The sequence below is a fragment of the Tarenaya hassleriana genome, unplaced genomic scaffold, assembly GCF_000463585.1.
Source record: "Tarenaya hassleriana unplaced genomic scaffold, ASM46358v1 Cleome12, whole genome shotgun sequence".
Classification (NCBI taxonomy): Eukaryota; Viridiplantae; Streptophyta; class Magnoliopsida; order Brassicales; family Cleomaceae; genus Tarenaya; species Tarenaya hassleriana.
In genome coordinates, this window is record NW_010962392.1 from 1744531 (window position 1) to 1764522 (window position 19992).

Here is a 19992-nt window from a genome sequence, read left to right on the forward strand (position 1 = left end):
ACAATCATATATAAAATCACCTAACAAAATACATACCTATACTATTGGGACTTATTATTAATTCAATGTTTACAGTTTGCGATATAGAGGCAAAATATTTTTCTAGAAGATACTAATTTTAATTATCTATTATAAATATATAAAATTAGATCATTATGTAAACTGTATTTATTAATATTTCGTAACACTCTCACCGACATTTAAATCCTTGAAATTTGATATATTTTATTAAGCAAAAATCATCCATACCGTTAGACCATGCCTTCGTGAGCCAAAAATCTTATATAATATGTACATAAAAAAAGGTCACGAAATAATTTTAAAAAATAATGTTGAACATGCTTAGAAAAAAAAACATTATTAACAAACCTCTAACAAAAAAAAAACATTATTATGGCTGCAATCCCCTGTTAGATTTTTTTTTTAATCTAATGGGCCTTATGGGCCTAAAAGTCCAATAAAAGCCCAAATTGGTTTATTCAGCTTTTGAAATTTAAAAATTAAAAAGTTTAGGTGGAATTATCTAAAATAAACAGTCGGTGACGACGGCGACTCGCTCTTCAATTCCTTCACCTGTACGTGAACGGCCATTTCTCTCTCTCTCCCTCATCTCGCTCTCTCTCCCCTCAATCATTCCTCTTCCTCGGATCGGCGAGTTGAGAAAACCGAGATCTTTCGGGCAAATTATGGCGGCAGAAGACAAACACGACAGCCACCGGAGCGAGGACGGTGACGAATCGAGTCCGCTTTTGGAGGGAAACGACGGTAAGATGGGCTCCGATGGCCAAACGAAGGCTGTAGCTCCGGCGACGGAGGGATACAGTTGGACGGCGGATGGGCTACCGCTGAGCCATGGAAGCGTGATGGGCGAGCCCGTCGAGAGGAACCAGTGGGATTCGGGTCTCTTCTCTTGTCTTGGTCGCAATGATGAGTTCTGCAGCAGCGATCTCGAAGTTTGTGAGTTTTCTCGATCCTTTTCTGTGATTGGATTTTAAAATCAGGTCGTTTATATGAGAGATTATGTGTGATTTTGTGCAGCTGGTTGAATGACTGAATTATGTCGTGATCCAACAATACCTGATGGGTATTTCGATTTATGGAATTAGGGTTCGTAGAATAGTAAATTCGTAATGGATCAAGAAGTTTCAGCTGTTGATTGATGATCAGGAAGGACATAACTATGATCTCATATAATCAGAGCAGGGTTTGTTCTTTCCTTTGATAAATCCCTAATGAATGAATCATGGATTCTGTGAATAGGTCTTCTTGGAAGCGTGGCTCCATGTGTGCTATATGGAAGTAACGTGGAGAGACTCGGATCCGCTCCAGGGACCTTCACGACTCATTGCTTACCGTATTTCGGATTGTACCTAATGGGTAATTCTTTCTTTGGCTGGAATTGCCTTGCTCCATGGTTCTCTTATCCTATCCGTTCTGCAATTCGCAGGAAGTTTAACCTCGAGGTATATGCTTCCTCAATCTCACCATTATCAACTCTGCTTCATTGTATTTCTTAATAACGGCTTTTCTGAAGAACGGGGAATTGGTTCCTGTTTGTTTATGCATCCTGATCCAAAGGGTATTTGGGGATTTGCTCAATCAGTTCGGAATTTGTGACCTCTGCAAATCCAATTGAGTATCTTCTTTTTGTGGGCTTATTGAGTTTTCAGCTCTTAAAAGGGCAGAAACAGAATTGTGTATGCATCCTGATCTCAAAGGGTATTTGGGGATTTGCTCAATCGGTTCCGAATTTGTGCACTCTGCAAATTCAATCGAGAATCTTTTTTGTGGGTTATTGAGATTTTGGTTCTTAAATTTGGCAGAAACAGAAGAAGTAATAGTGCCATGTCCCCAAATGTAGAAATCAATCTTAGAATTGTTATAAAGAACAACCCATCCCCTGTTTCATTCCCTTTGTCTGTCTCTGATTCACTCGGCTCTTTCTCAATCTGCAGAATCTTGATTCTCTTATGTTCTTCTCCAGGAGCAACCTGTCCAAACTGTTCATGTTTCATGCTGGAACATGTTGCAAAGTTTCTAACCAAGCTAATCAATCGTATCTTTCATGTAAATGATGAAACAGGGGAGCTTCGAGGCACTGAACAGGTCGTGTGGTTGCTGTGGGAGCTGCATAGAGGACGAGATGCAAAGGGAGCATTGTGAAACCACATGTGATTTCATGACACACGTGATGTGCCACACGTGTGCCCTTTGCCAGGAAGGTCGGGAGCTTCGACGGAGGCTGCCTCACCCTGGCTTCAAGGCTCAGCCCGTTGTGGTCGTGGTCCCTCCTCCCGATCAAACCATGGGCCGTCACTGAGAGAATTTGTCCATTGTTTGTCTATGTAATACATACATCTGTTTAAGAAAGTGTCCTAATGTTCGAACCCTGTGGGTTATATGATGTCTGAATAAAACTCTGGTGGGTGGGTTTGGTCTGTGTTCTTTCTCATGAAAAGAAACGCTATATCTTTATTTGTTTCGTTATGTTGTCGCCTCGATTTGTGATACTTGAGTTGTCTCATCCCTTGTACACTCTGTTTCTTGTGGACTCGAGTCAAAATATTTTGCAAAATAAGGTTTGACTTTATTCTGTATTTTTCTATTTGCTTGGGCGAATATATGGACAGGTCTTATTATAGATAACATGGGCAAGTTCAACAAAGATCCGAGAATCCGGGAACAACATAGTCAACTAAAACTAAACAAGAAGATTTTAGTGGTTCCAAGGATCTGATCCGAGCTAAGATTGAAAGGTTCTACGGCTGCAATCAGGAGAGTGAGAAACACAGACAAAATATTTGAAGTCTTTGACTCCCAAGCAAAGGGTCATCCTGTTTCGTAATATTCTCGATGTGAACCATAATAGATTCAGAGCCATTCTAAATTCTCATGACAAGAAAAAAAAACTAAAGGGAACGAAAAGAAAAAACCCGAAAAAGGGTGAATTTATCAGACACCGGATGCATCGGTTTCCAGCTTCGAATGAGCTTAGTGAGGGAAACAACGATCCTTACTCTCCCGGGACGGGAACTCCCTGCTTCAGCTTCTCGCGCTTCAGCTTCTTCTTGGAGACGGGCTTCTTCTTCTTGGGCGGAAGGTTCTTCTGGGCATACCTGTAGAGCATGTAGTTTCCAATGAGGAATGCCAATAGCAAACCTCCAACAACGAGCAGCACGATCAGACCCGGGTTTAACCCTTTGGCTTCAGCAATTATCTGAAGAATCACCACCACAACAATGTATATGTATCATCATACCATGGTTTAGGACAAGAAGTTCAAGCACGAAGACTTGCCCCTATGGTGGTCAAGAACTGTGAAAAAAAAGAGCATGAGACAATGAAAAGAACAACAGATAATCAGGTACAAGAGCGGGCCGTCCAAGCATATCGAAAACCGCTGTTATGAAGAGAGGTCTCAGAACTTAGAATTCGATGTTAGAAACCTCGAGTTAAATCGTTTTTGGAGCGTCTTTTTTCGTATTTATTACACACATTTGGCATGAACAATAAGTTTAGCTAGAAAATCGAATCAAGCATTGTTTTTTCATATCAAATTCGCCAAGAGATGTGATTATAGCTTTGTCACAACAATGGGGTGAAAGTGAAACCACAACTAAGATGATCGCTTTACAAATTGCCAAACAATCACGGGAGAAAATTTTTTCTCTCAGATCAGTATAAAAGCAATGCGACGATTCAAGAAAATCACCATAACGATCACGAAAGTACGGATCATAACTTCAAAGTTCATGGTCCTGTTCAATTAGAACAGCCAAACTGTTTTTGCCCAGATCTTCCGCATACCCACGAGCAATCAGAAATTCCGAAAGGGGCATAGGTTTTCATAACGTAGAAGATGAGGCCGAACTAATTAACCTAATTTGGCTAGATTTCATCGAAACAAACCGATTACACGAAGAACAATGCCGATCAACGGGAATCAGAGACTTACCTCGCCGGATAAATCGTCGCCGTCCATGTTTAACGATCGAAAAGCCGTGGGATTAGCTCCGGCAACGTACGATTTGGGAGGAGATTTCGAGCGCTTGATTAAGACAAAACCTCGGAAAACAACGTGTGTGAGTGTGTGTGTGTGTGTGTGTTCATATCCGGTCTACACCCACTAACAAGCCAATTCCTACGGGTTAGAGGATTTATGGTTAGATCCTTAATGTTTGATTTATTTCTGATTTCGTCAAATATGTTTTATTTCATTCAATTAGGTCCAATATTATTTCGATTGGGCGAAATTGGGCTTTGGCCCAACAATCTATGACCTCATTGTTACAACATCTTTGGTTCAACGCATGCATGCATCATGTAAACTAGCTGTTAAAAATTCGGTATTATATCTTCAATATATTATTTAAAATTTATAATAATTTCGTTGATTGGGGAATCATGGGGATTGTCCTTTTTAATAAGAATAAATCATTAAATCTGTTTTGATGGAAAATGACAAAAATAGTTGAGTTGGTGCCATGGGACCAAAATTTTGAATAACGATAATAAAAACACATACACGTATTGTATTGTTTGGTTATGGTAAGATTCTTTGGAGCCTCACCTTTGGTTAGACTCCCTCTATAAAGCTTCTTGTTTCATTGTTTCATATATTTCTCATCCTTTCTCACTTTTTCTTTTGTATTTTACGAATTATCTAAACGCTTTTTAATTATAAACCGATATTTTTAAACCTTATATATTTAGATTAGTATTTATTCGTCTCTAAATCAACGCACGAAGCAATAAAAATATTTTGGAAAATTACATATTTTTTTTTAATTTCGATAGACGTTATCTAAGAAATACGATAATATGTTTTCCATCTAGAGATTTTATATATATATATCGTTTTTTATTTTTTATTCTACTTATAATTGGTGTACTTGTGTCCTTTGTGCTTATGAACAGAGTTCAATTGACCTTTAACAGTGAGTTTGACTTTGTGAAATAATGCATAACCACGTAATTCTATATTCGAATATACAACTCACCCCATGTTCGATTGGGCGAATTAAAATTTAAATAGGCATAGGGCAACCATTTGAGATTAAAAAATAAAACTCAAAAGAATGTAAAATAACTTCTACTTAATTCTAAATTACATATATTTTTAAAATTTGTGCGAAATAAGTTCTTATAATTTAAAAAATTCCTTTGTTTATACTGTTATGAGGGTTTTAAGTATTGATATTTTCTTATAATGTATTTACATTCATATCTAGCAAACAGAATTCGTGTTTTTTTTTTATGAATCTACTACGTGGCTAGTTGAAGACAACAATCAGGTTTGTCGGTGAAAGCTGTTACGTTGTAATAATTTGAAAAAAAATAATATAAATGCAGCACCATTATAAAATGTATAATTGTACTTAAATTATAATATAAAAAACAACTTATATTATACATATGCATGCGAGGCCCATAGTTTTTGTCGTCCACGAAAGGCAGTATTAACAAAGACCCTCGTGTTATCCGAAAGAGAAGTTGGATATATTTATAATATATGCTTTTATCATATTGATTGATTAATTAATGAATTTGCTTAAAAATAAGTATTAATTAATTAGCGAATAACACTCGATCTGTTCGATTCGTGAGTGTCAGTGACCGATAAAAGCATGGATGGAGAAATAGAGACGTGACGACGAACCACTAAGCGTCGATTTTTATTAGCAACATGACATTTAATTGTCTCGTTGTATGCATGGGTCCAAATATTTCATTCTTTCCATATGATGCGTCACATGATTATACATATATTCACCAATATGCTTTTGTATGTTTGTGTATTTGTGTCTCTATGTATATATATACATGGTTTTGGAATTCTGCGGGGGGGAAAATCACGTGAAAAAAGACGAACAAATTATTATTCGGTTATATTTAATTTCTATTTGGTTATTTAGAATTTTGAAATTTCATAAGCAAAATATTATTTGGTATTAGTCGATTCAGTTTGATCCGATGCAATTATATTTAACTAAAATTATAACCAAATATAAATTGGATTCGGTTCGATTATAACAATAAATGAGCTAAATTTCAGAACATGTGTAAAAGGTTTTACGTTAATTGTATACCATAACTACAAAATTGTATGACAAATCTTATTCTGGCAATTTATCTATCTAAATATGTTTATAATCCTTATTATGGTAATTTGTATATGAAAACCTTTGAAAAAAGCCATCATGTACGATAAAACAACTGAATTTGTATATGAAAGTTTTTCTATTAATGCAATATTTAAACATGATATAATTACATCACATCCATATTTTAGAATTTTATATTTGTTATCCTTTTATGATATTTATTTCATGTCGTTTAAAGCGTAAAGGTACTTAGAAATTAAAATGATTATATATATATATATAAATATATATGTATATATCCAATCCATTTTGTAGGAAGAAGAAAAAGTTAGACTTTTCTAGAGTTCGTTCACCTCTTTCCAAAAGATATAAAAGGAAACCAAGTCACTTATCCATTAGTAGATTAATTAATTATATATATATATATATTGTATATAATCCGAGTCCTTATATATTTGTTTATCTTACAATACACGACGTTTCCCTAATTTTTGAATTTGAAGTTTTTTTATTCTAAAAATGCTTACATTTGATTTTGGATGAATTCAGTTTGGTTTTATTTTTATTCTTGTTCAAACAATAAAAATATTCATTATCAATTTTTTACCCAATTTTTTCAGTTATTTTTATATATAATTCAAATTTGATTGATTTAAATTCGATTGTTTTCGATCCATTTTATGAAGATATAATATATTCTATTCGGATCAATTTTACATAACCTAACCATAATGATTACCTAACAAAATCTAAAAAACATATAAATTATTGGATTGATGATTATACTATTACTTCTACATGAAAAAATGAATTATTCTAAATCTGGCCACTCAACTAGTAACCAAATGAACAAATTTTTTTCAATCCAGATTCGAGTTTTTATTTGCATAGAGATATTCAACCATATTTGATAAAGATAAAGATAATGTAAACTTTTGAATTATAAAAAAAATGAATTGAATCTCACAACACACGAAGCAAAATCCTAAACCAACCGTAAACAAATATCTCCTCCGATCTTCAAACCAACCGGTCATCGCCACGTGTCGTCGAAACGCTAAACTCCGGCGCCGACCAAGACGAAGACGACGGACTAGAAATTCCGCCGGCGACGACATTACTGTCGGAGAGACTATCTTGCAAACTCAACAACAGATGAGAAGTGCTAAAACTCAGAGTCGGTCTTGTCTTAGGGACCAATGGAACATCAGCTTCACCGACCAGCATCTGGACCACGGCTCGCATCGTGGGTCGAGCCGTTGGGTGGAACATGTTGCAAAGTTTCTAACCAAGCTAATCAATCGTATCTTTCATGTAAATGATGAAACAGGGGAGCTTCGAGGCACTGAACAGGTCGTGTGGTTGCTGTGGGAGCTGCATAGAGGACGAGATGCAAAGGGAGCATTGTGAAACCACATGTGATTTCCGTTGGGTCGGGATGGGAACAAGCCAAGCCCAGGGTCACGACCCGAGCCACCTCGGCCTGGTCGAACTCGCCCTCGAGCCTCGGGTCCACTGCCTCCAAGACCATACCTTCCCTATACAAACCCCATACCCATTCCACCAAATTCCCATTGCCGGCCGCAACGTCCTTCTCTATCGGCCGTTTTCCGGTCACGACCTCGAGAACGACGGCTCCGTAGCTGAAAACGTCTGTTTTCTCAGTGGCTCGTCCGGTGAGAAGATATTCCGGCGCTAAGTAACCCATTGTTCCTGCGGCCACTGTCACGTCCGGGGTTTTGTCGTGTTCGATCTGTCGGGCCAATCCGAAATCTCCCAACCTCGCATTGAAATGCTCATCCAACATAATGTTGCTTGTCTTAACGTCTCTATGGATCACTTGATTCTCGCATTCTCTGTGCAAGTAAGCAAGAGCTGAAGCAACTCCGAGCAGAATTTTTTTCCGGTGATCCCACGATAATGGCGTTCGTGACTCGAACAGGCCTTTATCCAGTGACCCGTTTGGCATTAGATCGTAAACTAACAGGATTTCGCCTTTTTCGTGGCACCAACCTTGTAATCTGACGAGATTTCTGTGTCTGAGACTTCCGATTATGGATAATTCCGACATGAACTCTGTCTTGCCTTGTGAGCTGTGACTGCATCGCTTGACGGCGACGATTTCTCCTGTCTCCGGGAAGATCCCTTTGTATACTGTCCCGAAGGCTCCGTGTCCGATGATCCGATTGCCGCTGAAGTTCCTCGTCGAGGTTTTGAGTTCCTTGTAGGTGAATTCTTTGGGGGTTTTGATAATCTCCGACGCGAAAGTTTCGGACTTTTCGATTCGTTTGAACTTTTTGGAGTAAACCCAGATCAGAACTCCGGCGAAAATGGCTAGGAAGAAAGCTCCGGCGGTCACGACGCCGGCGACGGCTCCTGGGTTCTCCTTGCAGAGCTCGTTATGGCACGAAGAAGATGGCTTCGCCGTCTCAGATTTGGAGCCAGAGGTCGAGTTCGCGGCGGGTGACGGCGGCGACGGTGACGGCGGAGGCGGAGAAGTTTTCACGGAGTTCGCCGTCGGGTTCACCAGATTGGCCGTCGCCGGAGGCGGAGGCTGAAGAGAATCGGATCCCGGACCCGACCCGGATGATGAACTGAAGCTCCACCACTCGATACTGTGCATCTCCGTGCTTCCCTGAGTCGAACCGGAGAAACCCACGTACATGAGATCGTTCACGTACCGATCGAGATCGAACGGGAAAGACAGAATCGGGGATTTGGGTTTCAGATTCGAGTACGAGACCGATACGTTGAAGATCCGACCCGACCCGTCGTACTCGATCCACGAATTCACGGTGTTGCCGCTCTTGAGGTCAACTTCGACGGCAGCGAGATCGCCGGTGACAGACGAAATGACACCGTCGACGTCGAAGCCGACATGGTTCCCGTTGATGTCCTTGAACTGGACATCCATAAGGGTATCGAATTCGACGGCCACGAACCCGGAACCCGACCCGTCGGCTCTGGCGAGACCCAGAGAGCCTCCGGAGAATCCGATCGTGTCGGCGTCGGGGGGGATGACGAAGGCGAGCCCTCCGCCGATGGAAGAAGGGTTGAGGTTGGTGACGGAGAAGGAGAAAAAGGTGGAGAAGCTCGCCGGAGAGTGAGTACCAGGCTGTCGGAATCGAACAGGTTTGGAGTAGAAGGCTTTTCCGGCGCCAGAGTAAGGAACAGAGACGTCGCGAGTGAGGCGGACGCTGCCATTGCTGAGGTGGGCGTCGCCGAGGAGCTTGAGATTGGTGAGAGTAAGAGTGCCGAAGTCAAACTCGGTCCCGGCAAAGGCGGAAACGCCATGGAAATGGCAGAAACAGAGGAGGAAGAAAGAAACAGAGAAGAGGAGAGATGGAGGAGACGACAACATTTGGAAACAGAGATTTCAGAGAATGCCCATTGGAGAAGATGGAATTGTGAAACTGAAATCGAGAGAGAGGATTGAATCTGGTTGATGAAAATCACGGGTTTTGGAATGGGAGAGATGCTTTACTTTGGAGTGATGGAAGGGAAGAGGAATGGGACAAAAGGAAGAGGAAGAGAGAATCCAAAGGAAGAGTGAAATGAAGAAGACAAGTGGATAGGCTGACCGCCACGTGGGTTCTTCTTCCAACGGTTATGTTTTTTTGTCTGAACGTTTTTCGATTGGTGAGAAAAAGTGAGAGTGGCAAAGAAAAGGGCAAAAAGGAATATTAAAAGATATATTAACTTTCTCCAAGAAAGAAAAAACAAAGCAAAAATAAGAAATAACAAAAGTTGAAGAAAACATCATCGACCACAACAATAATAAAAATCTAACAAACCCATTTAAATACCTCATAATTACATTATTACAATTTTATTTTTCCACTATCTACAATTCTCTCTCTCTCTCTCTCTGTTTTTTTTTTAAACTATTTCATCCGTAATTAAAATCGGCAATTTGTAAACATTAATAAAATCTAAGTTATACAACAATTTCACCATCCATCCTTCGGCTTAGTACACACATCTAAAGTTTCTGTAACGACAATATGAATCACAAAAAGGGAAAGCTCATTCATTTTCCAAAAATAAATTCATCATGAAAACGAAAATTCTAAAGGATTCAAGAGGCTCCATCACAACAGTCCTAAAAGGCTTTTTTTCCACCTAGAATAGAACTAGTATTTGTTTAATTTTTCCAACATATTCTACTTTTCTTTCGTTTTTCGAAATAAATATATACAAATTGGGAGTCCTGCAAAGGGGGATATATAAATTTGTTACCATATGATTATATCTATTGGTTCTTCAAATGGTCGGGAATGGCAGAGGCTTTGCAGATGGGGCATGAGTTCTTCATTGATAACCATTTCTTGACGCAGCTTCCATGGTAGTCATGCCCACATCCCTTCAATCTCCCTATCTCTTCCCTTTCCTTGTACTCCTCCTAAAATAATAAACACCCATCAGAAGAAAAAAAAAATGAAATTAAGTACACGAACTATGTATAATACATGTTTGAATTCATCTACTGATTTTTTTTTTCCATTTTTTTAAATCTGTTTTGATTTCCAGTTTGATAATTTTCCATTAGCATATTGCATTTTGTACCCTATTGAACAACATAAGATAAGATCTTAAGACTACAAAAATGAGATGACATAAATGGTTCAAAGGAGAATATATGAGACAATGACCCTAAATTCAAGTTCTCGCCATTGAGTTCGAGCTCGGGTGGGGAATGGCACGGGAAACTCGAACCTCAGGTTTGGGTGCGAGTTTGCGAGCCGAGACAGGGTTACCAAGGCAAGGATACCCGTATACTGGAACAAAAGACCGATTTACCCCTGTTTTCTTAATAATTACAAGAAAATCAGGGTAAATATTTCTCCCAAACCTTTTCGATTATGAGTCTAACTTTAGACCTTCGGCCATCTCTCCTTCAATCCCCTCCGACCTATCTCAGTTCAATTTTTCCACGGGGTATCCGAGCCCTCGTCGCACCCCATGGGTACTCGAAGCTCGGGTACCCAATCACCACGAGACTGAGGCTGGGTACAACGGAGAACTCGGAACCAACTTGTGTCCACCCCTAACTCTAGGAGAAATATCTAAAAGCAGCAACTTTAATCTCTAAAAATACATGAATGGTGTTTCTTATGCCCTTTTAAACATGTTATATTTACGTACACATACGATCTCTCCCGTTGGATAAACGATGACACAATAGAACCCGGAATTCACCAGTATCAGACAAGGGAGAGGGTTCTTACCAGGCAGATGACGCATAACCTCTGTTCTTCAGTTTGATGCGACGATAGATATGTCGTCTCTTCCAAGCACTTGTCGATTGCATTGTTGGAGAGACCCGTGTTCACGCTCCCTATCCTTTCCCCCAGAGCGAGTAGCTCCTGATTGCGGCAAACGGGTCGTAGTTAGAAACTTACGTGAACGTGTAATTTAACGATCAAAACAAGAAAAATGGTTGTAGTGAACCTCATATGTCATGTTATCGATGTCGAGCCTCATGTCTCTGTGCTGGTCAAATATGTTTCCGGATGCGTAGTAGCCTGCCCGGTCCACAACCATGAAACCCTGTTTCCATTTTATCCAAAGACAAAAAGAAACAATTCAGTAAAGCAAGAGAAAAGTTTAACATGAAATCTTCTTAGTTGATATAATTCACTTCATCCAATAACCTGTATATATGTGTATATAAAATAGAGTTTGAAAGAAATAGTATACCTCAGACGAAAACCGATCATGGAGGGTGGATTCATCGAAATGTGGCTGATGAAATCTCTCATATGAACTCCTACGTCTACCAGAGCGGTCACTGCTACGCCATGAGACATGGGGTAATGGCCTTAGATGCCTAGAAGGATAAGTTTCAGTTACCAAATGAGACCTTTCATCGGGAGGCGCTATATGTCCGAGCCTGAGACCACTTGAAGAAGCTCTATACGTAGGGATTGATCTATGAGAATAACTGCCGCGACCGCTGCTTGCAGATTGTGTTGAGGTACCGGGAAAATTCTGGGGAACTATGGAATGCCTGTTTGTGATTCCATGATGAAACCCAGATGTTTCAATGGGTGCGTTGTTGGTAACACTTCTCCCAGGAAGAAAGTTATTCGTCTCAGGACAAAAGCCATTTATCTCTGCATGATCAGAACAGCAATCACCAAAGGCAGAGTGAGATAGAGGTGATTGGGAAACTTGAGGCAAATTTATGATAATTTTAAAGTTAGCTTACCTCTGGGAGCAGGAGACAGCCGAGAACAGTTCCATTCCCTACTCACAGCTTGAGATGTCTGAGCAGGAAAATCACCTGAGACAGAATGGTCAATAAAGTGGGCTGTAGAATGGGAACCGAGACCCGGGTTGTTTGGCAAATGATTCCTAGCTAAGCTGGTCTCTAAATCAAATGCAGGACGACTTCTGACATTCCTCGATGAACCTTCACCCCTTATCAAGAGACCATTGCTTCTGTAAGATGGGTCCATGGGAAGATGATCCCATGGCATGTAATGAGGACCAATTATCGGTTTCTCCATGTGCAATTCGGAGGGTAAAGGAATGTCGGAGGAACTTCTATCTCCGTTGTCTTGGCTTGAACTGCCTCTTTCACAAATGGAAGAAGCACAAGGGCTTTTCCGCTTCTGTGCCCCTCTCACATTGGCCATTGATAGATCAACACAATTTCCATTTGGCCATGTCTGGCTGTTGTAGTTCGAAGAAGATGCATAGGGCACATAATTTTCTGGTGGAGCAGTGAAGGATGCAACTGTTGATGAAGTCAGTAAAGGATCATGAGATGGACCTGAAGCCTCTGAGTTATAGTGTGGTCTCTCAAGACCGTGACCTGAGGACATGTAGCCATTTGGTCGTGGAGAAGAGTTCCAATGAGAAGAGAAGGGCAACCCTTCACTGGCCATGTTTTCGACTGGATAAACATATGATCTGCTGTCATTGGTCCCAGATCTTGCTGAATAAATATTGGAGGTATTAGTCATTGAATTTGGAAATGTTCCATAACAAAGGATCATCATGAGTATTAATGCAAGTTGAATAAACTTTTTTTTCCTAATTCCCCTAATTATCACCAGCCTAGATAGCCATATATCAAGCTAAAGTAATAACGTACCTAGATTTGCATAATGCTGTTCAGTATGTACATGACTCCAGCCCTGATCATGTTCATCGTCAAGCATTTGGGATGAGCCAACCAAATGCCTATGCCCCATTATTAATAAGTGGTTTTAATAGATATCTAGAACCCAAAATCGACCTGCACAGAAGACAAGTTCTCAACATTCACATAAGCAGTTCATAAAAATTTCAAAACTAAAAGGCATAGATATTTCACTTAATCGCGAGCAAACTCAGTTTTCTCATAAATGATATTCCTTACAGATGAACCACGTACAAACAATGATTAAAAAAAACTCAGAAACCACTCCTACAAGATCATACCAATTAGGTAGGCAGATAAAGTGCATTGTGAAATACTAGAAAAGAAATCCTAGAACAATTTAAACGATTCTATCAAGAGAACATAAGCCTGAACCATTTGAGAATATAAAACCACTGAAAGAATCATAGTTAGCAAGTCTACAGTTTCCAGCTCAAGTATCAATTACCTTTGATTCAATACCTACCAAATTGTAACTCAGAGCTAATGAAATGATATGCAAATAGCTTCTGATGGAGTCAGGGTCTGTGCTGCAGCAGAATTTCATAACACTAACAGATAACATACATTTAAACTTCTATAGAGCAATTTGTTAGCCATGAAATTTTGCAGATAGTATTATTAATAAAAGAACTTACAGATCAATTTTATCAATGAAAGCTAAATAAAAATATTAAAAATACAAGCCAAGAGAAGCAAGATCAAACAAATGAGATTCAATAGCTAAGAAGCCTCTGAATCCGATGAATCCCTCAGGTTTGCCTCTGTGAACCTAACCCATCAGGTTAAGAGGAACTTCTCAAAGCATTCAAGCACAAGATGGAGTTAACATGTCATTTGGCAAAAACACATAAAACACCCAATTCCGGAATTCTCAACAAGGCATGTAGATGTTATAATTATAAACCCAGTTGAGAACAGGGGCAGGTTAAAGCAGGATGGGAAATAATCACAAGATTTCCACAATAAAAGGTATTAGCATAAGCAATATTTGAAGTCTCTAACATATGATGTAACTTCTGCTTGCATTTGTCCTCCAGATTTTGAGGAAATTTAGATTCATTTACAGAAAAGATAGCCTCTCTACTCAAACAAAAATAAAATAAGGCCATATAACTTTCCCTGCCACTGACACTATATATAGCATGACTCTGCAGTATCTAGTACAGGTCTCATTTGATTTCTTTCATTACAATCATTGACAGCCATTTACCCTAGGGAAATTTACAATCTCAAATTGCAGAACAGAAGCTTTAAATGGTTCCTAAATGCTAAATCCCTCTTAGTGTCTTGCTGACAAATAACCCTACAAGTATACAGGAAAGGTCAAACATCCCAACAATGCGAATTGTCTTCTAAGAATGCGCAGAATATGGAGGTGATGCTTCAAGAACCACATGGAAATCACTACTGCTACCGAAGAGGAAAGGTCAAAATGCTTGATTGAGTAACTGGAAGCATTTGCACCGTCGAGTTCACTAACACAACCTGGATCCAATGCAACGTCTTTTCTCTGCAGGTCCATTGTCATAAATGAGTACACTACAGCTCCTTAGGGGAATGTATTTTCATCCATAAAAGGCTAGCCAATCAAAGGTTAAACCACCCATGTGTTCTTTTGCCACTCTTATTGGAAACAGATCAAGGCACTGCACCTTAATAGCCTCCATGTCTTCCAACCTATAGTTCAAAGGCTAGGGAAAACTGTCAGAAGATTTCTGACAGGATGCTTCTTATCAATCTATCACAATGGTTTGCATCAACAACCATCCAGCTGAAATATTTGTATGTGAAGAAAAAGTCACCCTACAAGTCCCTCTAGGATATAGATGCTTTGCTGTCAGGTAGATCGAACTCTCTACAATGTTTTGGACTACCAAGTAAGCGACTTGAAGCACGTCTTAATGGATAACACATCTTATGTACACACATGACATCAGCGCTAAGCAGCGGTTTTTTACTTTGCTCCCTTCCATAAAGAAACAATTCTGTACGAGGAAAGTACCTCACACCACAGAAACACTTGCCTAAAGAGCCAGAGAAGCTAACATCACAATTCACAACTCCAGAAGACGACCATATAACTTGCTCCTTTGTCATGTTCACCATATTATAACGTCACCAGTAGAGCCAACCATGCTAATATTTTCAGATAGCGAATCTGAGTTCAGTTTCACCTCGATTTCCCAATAAACCCGTGTCTGTAATAGCATTTGTCATTCAGAATATCAAATTGAATGACATGTCAAGGCCACCCACCGATCCTATATGCTACAAGTGCTAGCACAAGGAGGTTTTGCATCTGTTGCGAAAGGGGTAAATTAGTGATGAGCCTGAGAATGAAGAGGATGATGCTAGAGTTCATTAGTTAGAAAACTCCTGAATTCAGAGCAAAGGAGGGTGAAATTCTGACCTGAATCTATCGTTGTATTACTTCCCCAAATCTCCCAAACATTTGGATCACGGGTAAGGCTTCCCTGAGTTTCTCATCTACCCGAGGTTGGTGGTCGAGAAAAGTAGGATAGTGTGAGAAATCACCATTGCCCCTAAACCTGCAGGATACAAACCAGCTACACCTAGTTGATGCTATTAGGAAACTGTTTAACTATACCCAGAACTAACTATCTTACCCTGACGCCTAAGTGGCATATGAAACATCACCAAAACACAACATAACCGACAACCATTCAACCCACAAAGCTGAGAGTAAACGCCGTCAAAACAGACATTAATCGATTATTTGGTCACTTCTTTCGCAACTTTGAAACATCAGAACCCAGAGCAAATAACGAGAAAGGAACAACGAACCAACAAATATACAAAAACATCAAATCCGTTATACTCAGACAGACATCAAAGCAACCAAAACCAACCGATTCACGACCACGACCGCGATCATGACCGAAGATCGCAGGAAAAGTCACCAAAAGTCACCGCAGTCCTTTTCCTTCATCCGCCGGCCGGAAAATAACCGGAATATTCCCACAGAAGCAAACAACGATCACACAGTCCCAAACAAACAAAGCAAACGACGATCGGGCACAAAAACAACCGAAATCAGGACAGATTCGTCGAGCGATTCAGCATATATACACACACATATACACGTATACACATACAAACAGAATCATCAGCTAGGCGACAAAGCGACGATCATAAGAGAAGGCACACATACCTCGCCCGAGGGGTTAACGATCGACGAAAACAAGGAGAAGAATTCGTGAATCTTTTTAGAGAGAGAGACGTTTTAGAGAGAGAACGAAAATGTGAAATAAATTTCTTCCTTTTCGTTTGTGCTTTAGTTCGGCAAAGAGAGACGATGAAATTTAAAGAAACGAAAAAAAAAACAAAGGAAATAAAAGCGGTTGAGTACGTTGCAGGAAATAAGTGGAAGGGAAAATTAACTCCGCCTTTGACCATCCTCACCGGCTACCGGTAAAACCTGTCTCGGTGTATTAGTAAACCATAAATTTTTTTTACCTAAATAAAAAAATTACTTTTTATTGATATCTTTATTTTTACAAAAGTAAAGTGTTATTAAAACGAAAACCAAGTAAAACTCTTTATAATTATAGATAGAGAGTAGGTCATCTCGGGTTTAATTTTTTTATTTTAAAAAAGTTATAACAATTCAATCTCCACATTCTATCGGTTCAATTTTTTCCTTTATAAAAATATTTGTTTTAAAAAATCAATATTTTTAATTAATTTTATATTTGATTCAAGCTGAATTTTCGATTTTAAATAATTGTTTCTATAAAAGATTTGGTTAGGACACAGTTAGTTAGTTATATGTTTTAAATTTTGTGTAATTGATTGGAAATGCTTAGATATTAATATAATCGTTTCAACTTTCAACAATATCAAAAAATAAAATAAAATGAAAATCTCAACAAAAATCTACACGCATTTGTTTCATGTTAAATATGGGATATTGATGCAATTCGAGTGTACATGTGAAAACTTTGCAAAGATTCCAAAGAATTCTCGTTCATAATCATTTGGACCACCACTAACAGTTATTTTATACGATACCAAAGGTAATATATATAACATGTGAAGAAATTTTGTAATTATGCATCTGGCATGGGTTCATAGCCACAGAAAATCCATAGTATATATTTACTTTATAGTTATTTTGTATTATATACTGAAAATATTTCAAATATATTACTTTTATTGTTTGAGACAATTTTGGATACCACCATGTCACAGACAAACTATAATATTGGAGTTTTTTTTATTTTCAGATCAAACTATATTAAGATAAATATTATCGATCAAAATAAAAGGATATTGTCAATTAGGTTATAAAATATTAAATACAAAATCTACCTATATGCACTCTCTCATCTATCAATAAAAATCATACAACAATATTCCAAAAAAAAAAAAAAATCGTTGCAAACCACCAATCGATAATGGAATAATTAACTTTCCTATGGTTTCTTTATTACATTATAAACTCCCCATTATAAATATAGTTAAACCGTTTGATATATCTAGAATCAAATGGTGATTTATAAGAATCAAATATATATATGTATATAATATCATCCTCTATGAACATATAAAGAAATAGATTTATTTAAAACTATAGAATGCTAAACTTTGCTCATAATAAATATAATTAAACTGTTATATATATAAATGAGGATGTGTTTTAGAATCAAATGGTGGTTAATAAAAAGAACAAAATGAAAAAAATATATATATACTTGGATAATGTTGGAGTTTGTAATTTGGATACCGACATACACATCAATGGCAGAGATGAGATAATTGGGGAAAAAAAAAATCAGATGAAATTAAATAATAAAAATTAGGAAAAGGAGATTTTTGACCGACAGGTGGAGGTCGGGGATACGTGGAAAAGGCCGGAAGGAAGTATAGAAGGAAGCTCGCAAAAGGAGGCGTGTGAACATATCATGCCCCCGTGTGGTGTGTGCCACCATTTGCTTTTGCACTTTGTTTAAAAAATAAATAAATAAAACATCATTTACTAATTGTTAATTTTAAAAAATATATAATCGATAATCCCATTCATTGATTTTTTTATAAAAGAAAAAAAATGCCAAGGTTCTAACAGAACATGGGATCTAATTAGAATGATCAGCTTGATCAGAATAAAATGTAATTTATTATCAAACCGAATAGTTATAATTATTTTCAAACCGAAAAAAATCAAATTCGAACGGAATTAAATAAAAAATAATTAAAAAACTATTTTTTTTAAAAATCGAGTATTTTTTATCAATATAAAAAATAAATTCAAGACAAATTTAAATTCAATTTAATATAAAAATTGAATGGTTATAGTATTTTTAAACCACACAAAAAAAATCGAATATAAATATAAACGACTAATATCAGATAAAAAAAATTTTAAGCGACTAACATTTTGGCATGGTCTATCACTACTTTTATCTTGTCATTTTATTTTGTATTTTGTATTTTTTTTGTTATTGGTACATGTACACATAAGTTGATTAGTAAAACTTAATCTTCTGACAAATACAACATAAAATTATGAATTTTATACCATTAATCGGCATCAATCACCAAAAATGGCACACTTCTTGTTTGCAGGGATCTCGATTATTAAGGAAATTAAGGCCCTAAACATAGTTAAGGCATATCCAAAAAGTATTAGACCAGACATGAGTTGTGAAATATTAAATGTGATAAATGTTTTGTTCGTTTGACAGTACTGTGTAGACCAAACATGGCGTGGCATCAGATGCCTCCCTGATTATGAAAAAGGCCTATAGTGGGCCCTATTTATGGGCCGTGACGTCAGCGCCTTAAGCCCAATACATAATCACTACCTTGGCCCATATGGATGCAGCATCTCTAGCCGTTGAATTTCTAAACCCATAAACCGATCTCCACCGTTGATTGCAGTGACTTTGATCTCCTTCCTAGTCAAACCTTTAATTAAAAAGAACAAAGAAAAAAAAGAAAGGAGACGAAATATAGAACCGGAGAGAGAAGTGCATATCACAATCGCAATAACCCATCTTGATCCGGTAGCCATTAGAGACCCGAAAAAGACCCAGAAGAAAAAGTTGCGATTTTTCGTTTTGGCTTCGCGAGAATTTTGCAACTGAATTGGCGAATTGCGTCGAGGGAGAGAGGCGATAAAGGGGGAGATTTCTGGGTTTTTGATTCGAGGGAGGGTGAAGGGGAAAAAAACCCTAGGGGTCATGATCAGATGCTATTGGGTCGTCGAGGAATAGAAAAAAAGCAGCGGCCACCATGATGAACTCTTCGAATGGCATGATCTCGGCGCCGTCTTCGTCTTCAGCGGCGCCGGTGAACCCTCAGACTCCGGGAATCAAGACGTATTTCAAGACGCCGGAGGGAAAGTACAAGCTCCACTACGAGAAGACTCATCCTTCTGGGCTCCTTCACTACGCCCATGGCAAAACTGTCACTCAGGTGAGACTTTGAATGATTTAGGAGCTCCCCTTCTCGGATTCGTTTTTGGGTTTTTGCGATCGAAGTCTTATCTGGGTAGAGAGTTCCAATCCCATTTCCATATGGTTCTGTGATTTGTTTGCGGTGCTGTTAATATCTGAAGAGTTAACGGCTTGTGACGATTCTTTGCTAGTGGAAATCGAGTTGTGAAAGCATTAGGTGTTTGTGAACTAATCGGTTTCGCTAGCATTGTTCTGTATGATATCATTACCCCGATTTCAGCAGGCTTTTGCACGAGGCATCCTGTTTTCATGTTCA

General features: G+C 38.4%; 5 protein-coding genes across 10 annotated transcripts in view; 2 read left to right on the forward strand and 3 right to left on the reverse strand.

Annotated features, from left to right (window-relative positions):
* The first annotated feature begins 550 nt into the window (after nt 1-550).
* Nucleotides 551-2510, forward strand: LOC104806497 (cell number regulator 8). The gene is made up of 3 exons (XM_010531432.2): nt 551-957; nt 1261-1463; nt 2084-2510. The coding sequence occupies exons 1-3, from the start codon at nt 687-689 to the stop codon at nt 2318-2320; spliced, it is 711 nt and encodes a 236-aa protein (XP_010529734.1). The 5' UTR covers nt 551-686; the 3' UTR covers nt 2321-2510.
* A 165-nt stretch (nt 2511-2675) lies between these two features.
* Nucleotides 2676-4107, reverse strand: LOC104806498 (DNA-binding protein S1FA1-like). The gene is made up of 2 exons (XM_010531433.2): nt 3956-4107; nt 2676-3217 (listed from the first exon to the last, which is right to left on the reverse strand). The coding sequence occupies exons 1-2, from the start codon at nt 3980-3982 to the stop codon at nt 3014-3016; spliced, it is 231 nt and encodes a 76-aa protein (XP_010529735.1). The 5' UTR covers nt 3983-4107; the 3' UTR covers nt 2676-3013.
* A 2920-nt stretch (nt 4108-7027) lies between these two features.
* Nucleotides 7028-9780, reverse strand: LOC104806499 (L-type lectin-domain containing receptor kinase VIII.1). Its single transcript, XM_019201707.1, has 2 exons — nt 7537-9780; nt 7028-7367 (listed from the first exon to the last, which is right to left on the reverse strand). The coding sequence occupies exons 1-2, from the start codon at nt 9463-9465 to the stop codon at nt 7125-7127; spliced, it is 2172 nt and encodes a 723-aa protein (XP_019057252.1). The 5' UTR covers nt 9466-9780; the 3' UTR covers nt 7028-7124.
* Nucleotides 9781-10113: 333 nt separating this feature from the next.
* Nucleotides 10114-16571, reverse strand: LOC104806500 (probable E3 ubiquitin-protein ligase HIP1). Of its 6 annotated transcripts, none has more exons than XM_010531438.1 (9): nt 16430-16571; nt 15668-15806; nt 13703-15556; nt 13207-13350; nt 12316-13047; nt 11805-12220; nt 11556-11654; nt 11333-11470; nt 10114-10506 (listed from the first exon to the last, which is right to left on the reverse strand). In XM_010531438.1, exons 4-9 carry the CDS (start codon nt 13304-13306, stop codon nt 10357-10359), a joined length of 1635 nt encoding a protein of 544 aa, XP_010529740.1. In that variant the 5' UTR covers nt 13307-13350; nt 13703-15556; nt 15668-15806; nt 16430-16571; the 3' UTR covers nt 10114-10356. The 6 variants fall into 6 exon arrangements, with proteins under 6 accessions (XP_010529740.1, XP_010529739.1, XP_010529738.1 ...); XM_010531437.1 differs by having other exon boundaries at nt 15260-15587; XM_010531436.1 differs by having other exon boundaries at nt 13721-15587.
* Nucleotides 16572-19232: 2661 nt separating this feature from the next.
* The window catches only part of LOC104806502 (WD repeat-containing protein 20-like), a 4576-nt gene continuing 3816 nt past the window's right edge, over nt 19233-19992 (forward strand). The window contains exon 1 of the mRNA XM_010531441.2: nt 19233-19695. Within this exon, the coding sequence (XP_010529743.1) occupies nt 19513-19695 (183 nt within the window). The 5' untranslated portion in view covers nt 19233-19512. The remainder of the gene's footprint in view (nt 19696-19992) is intronic.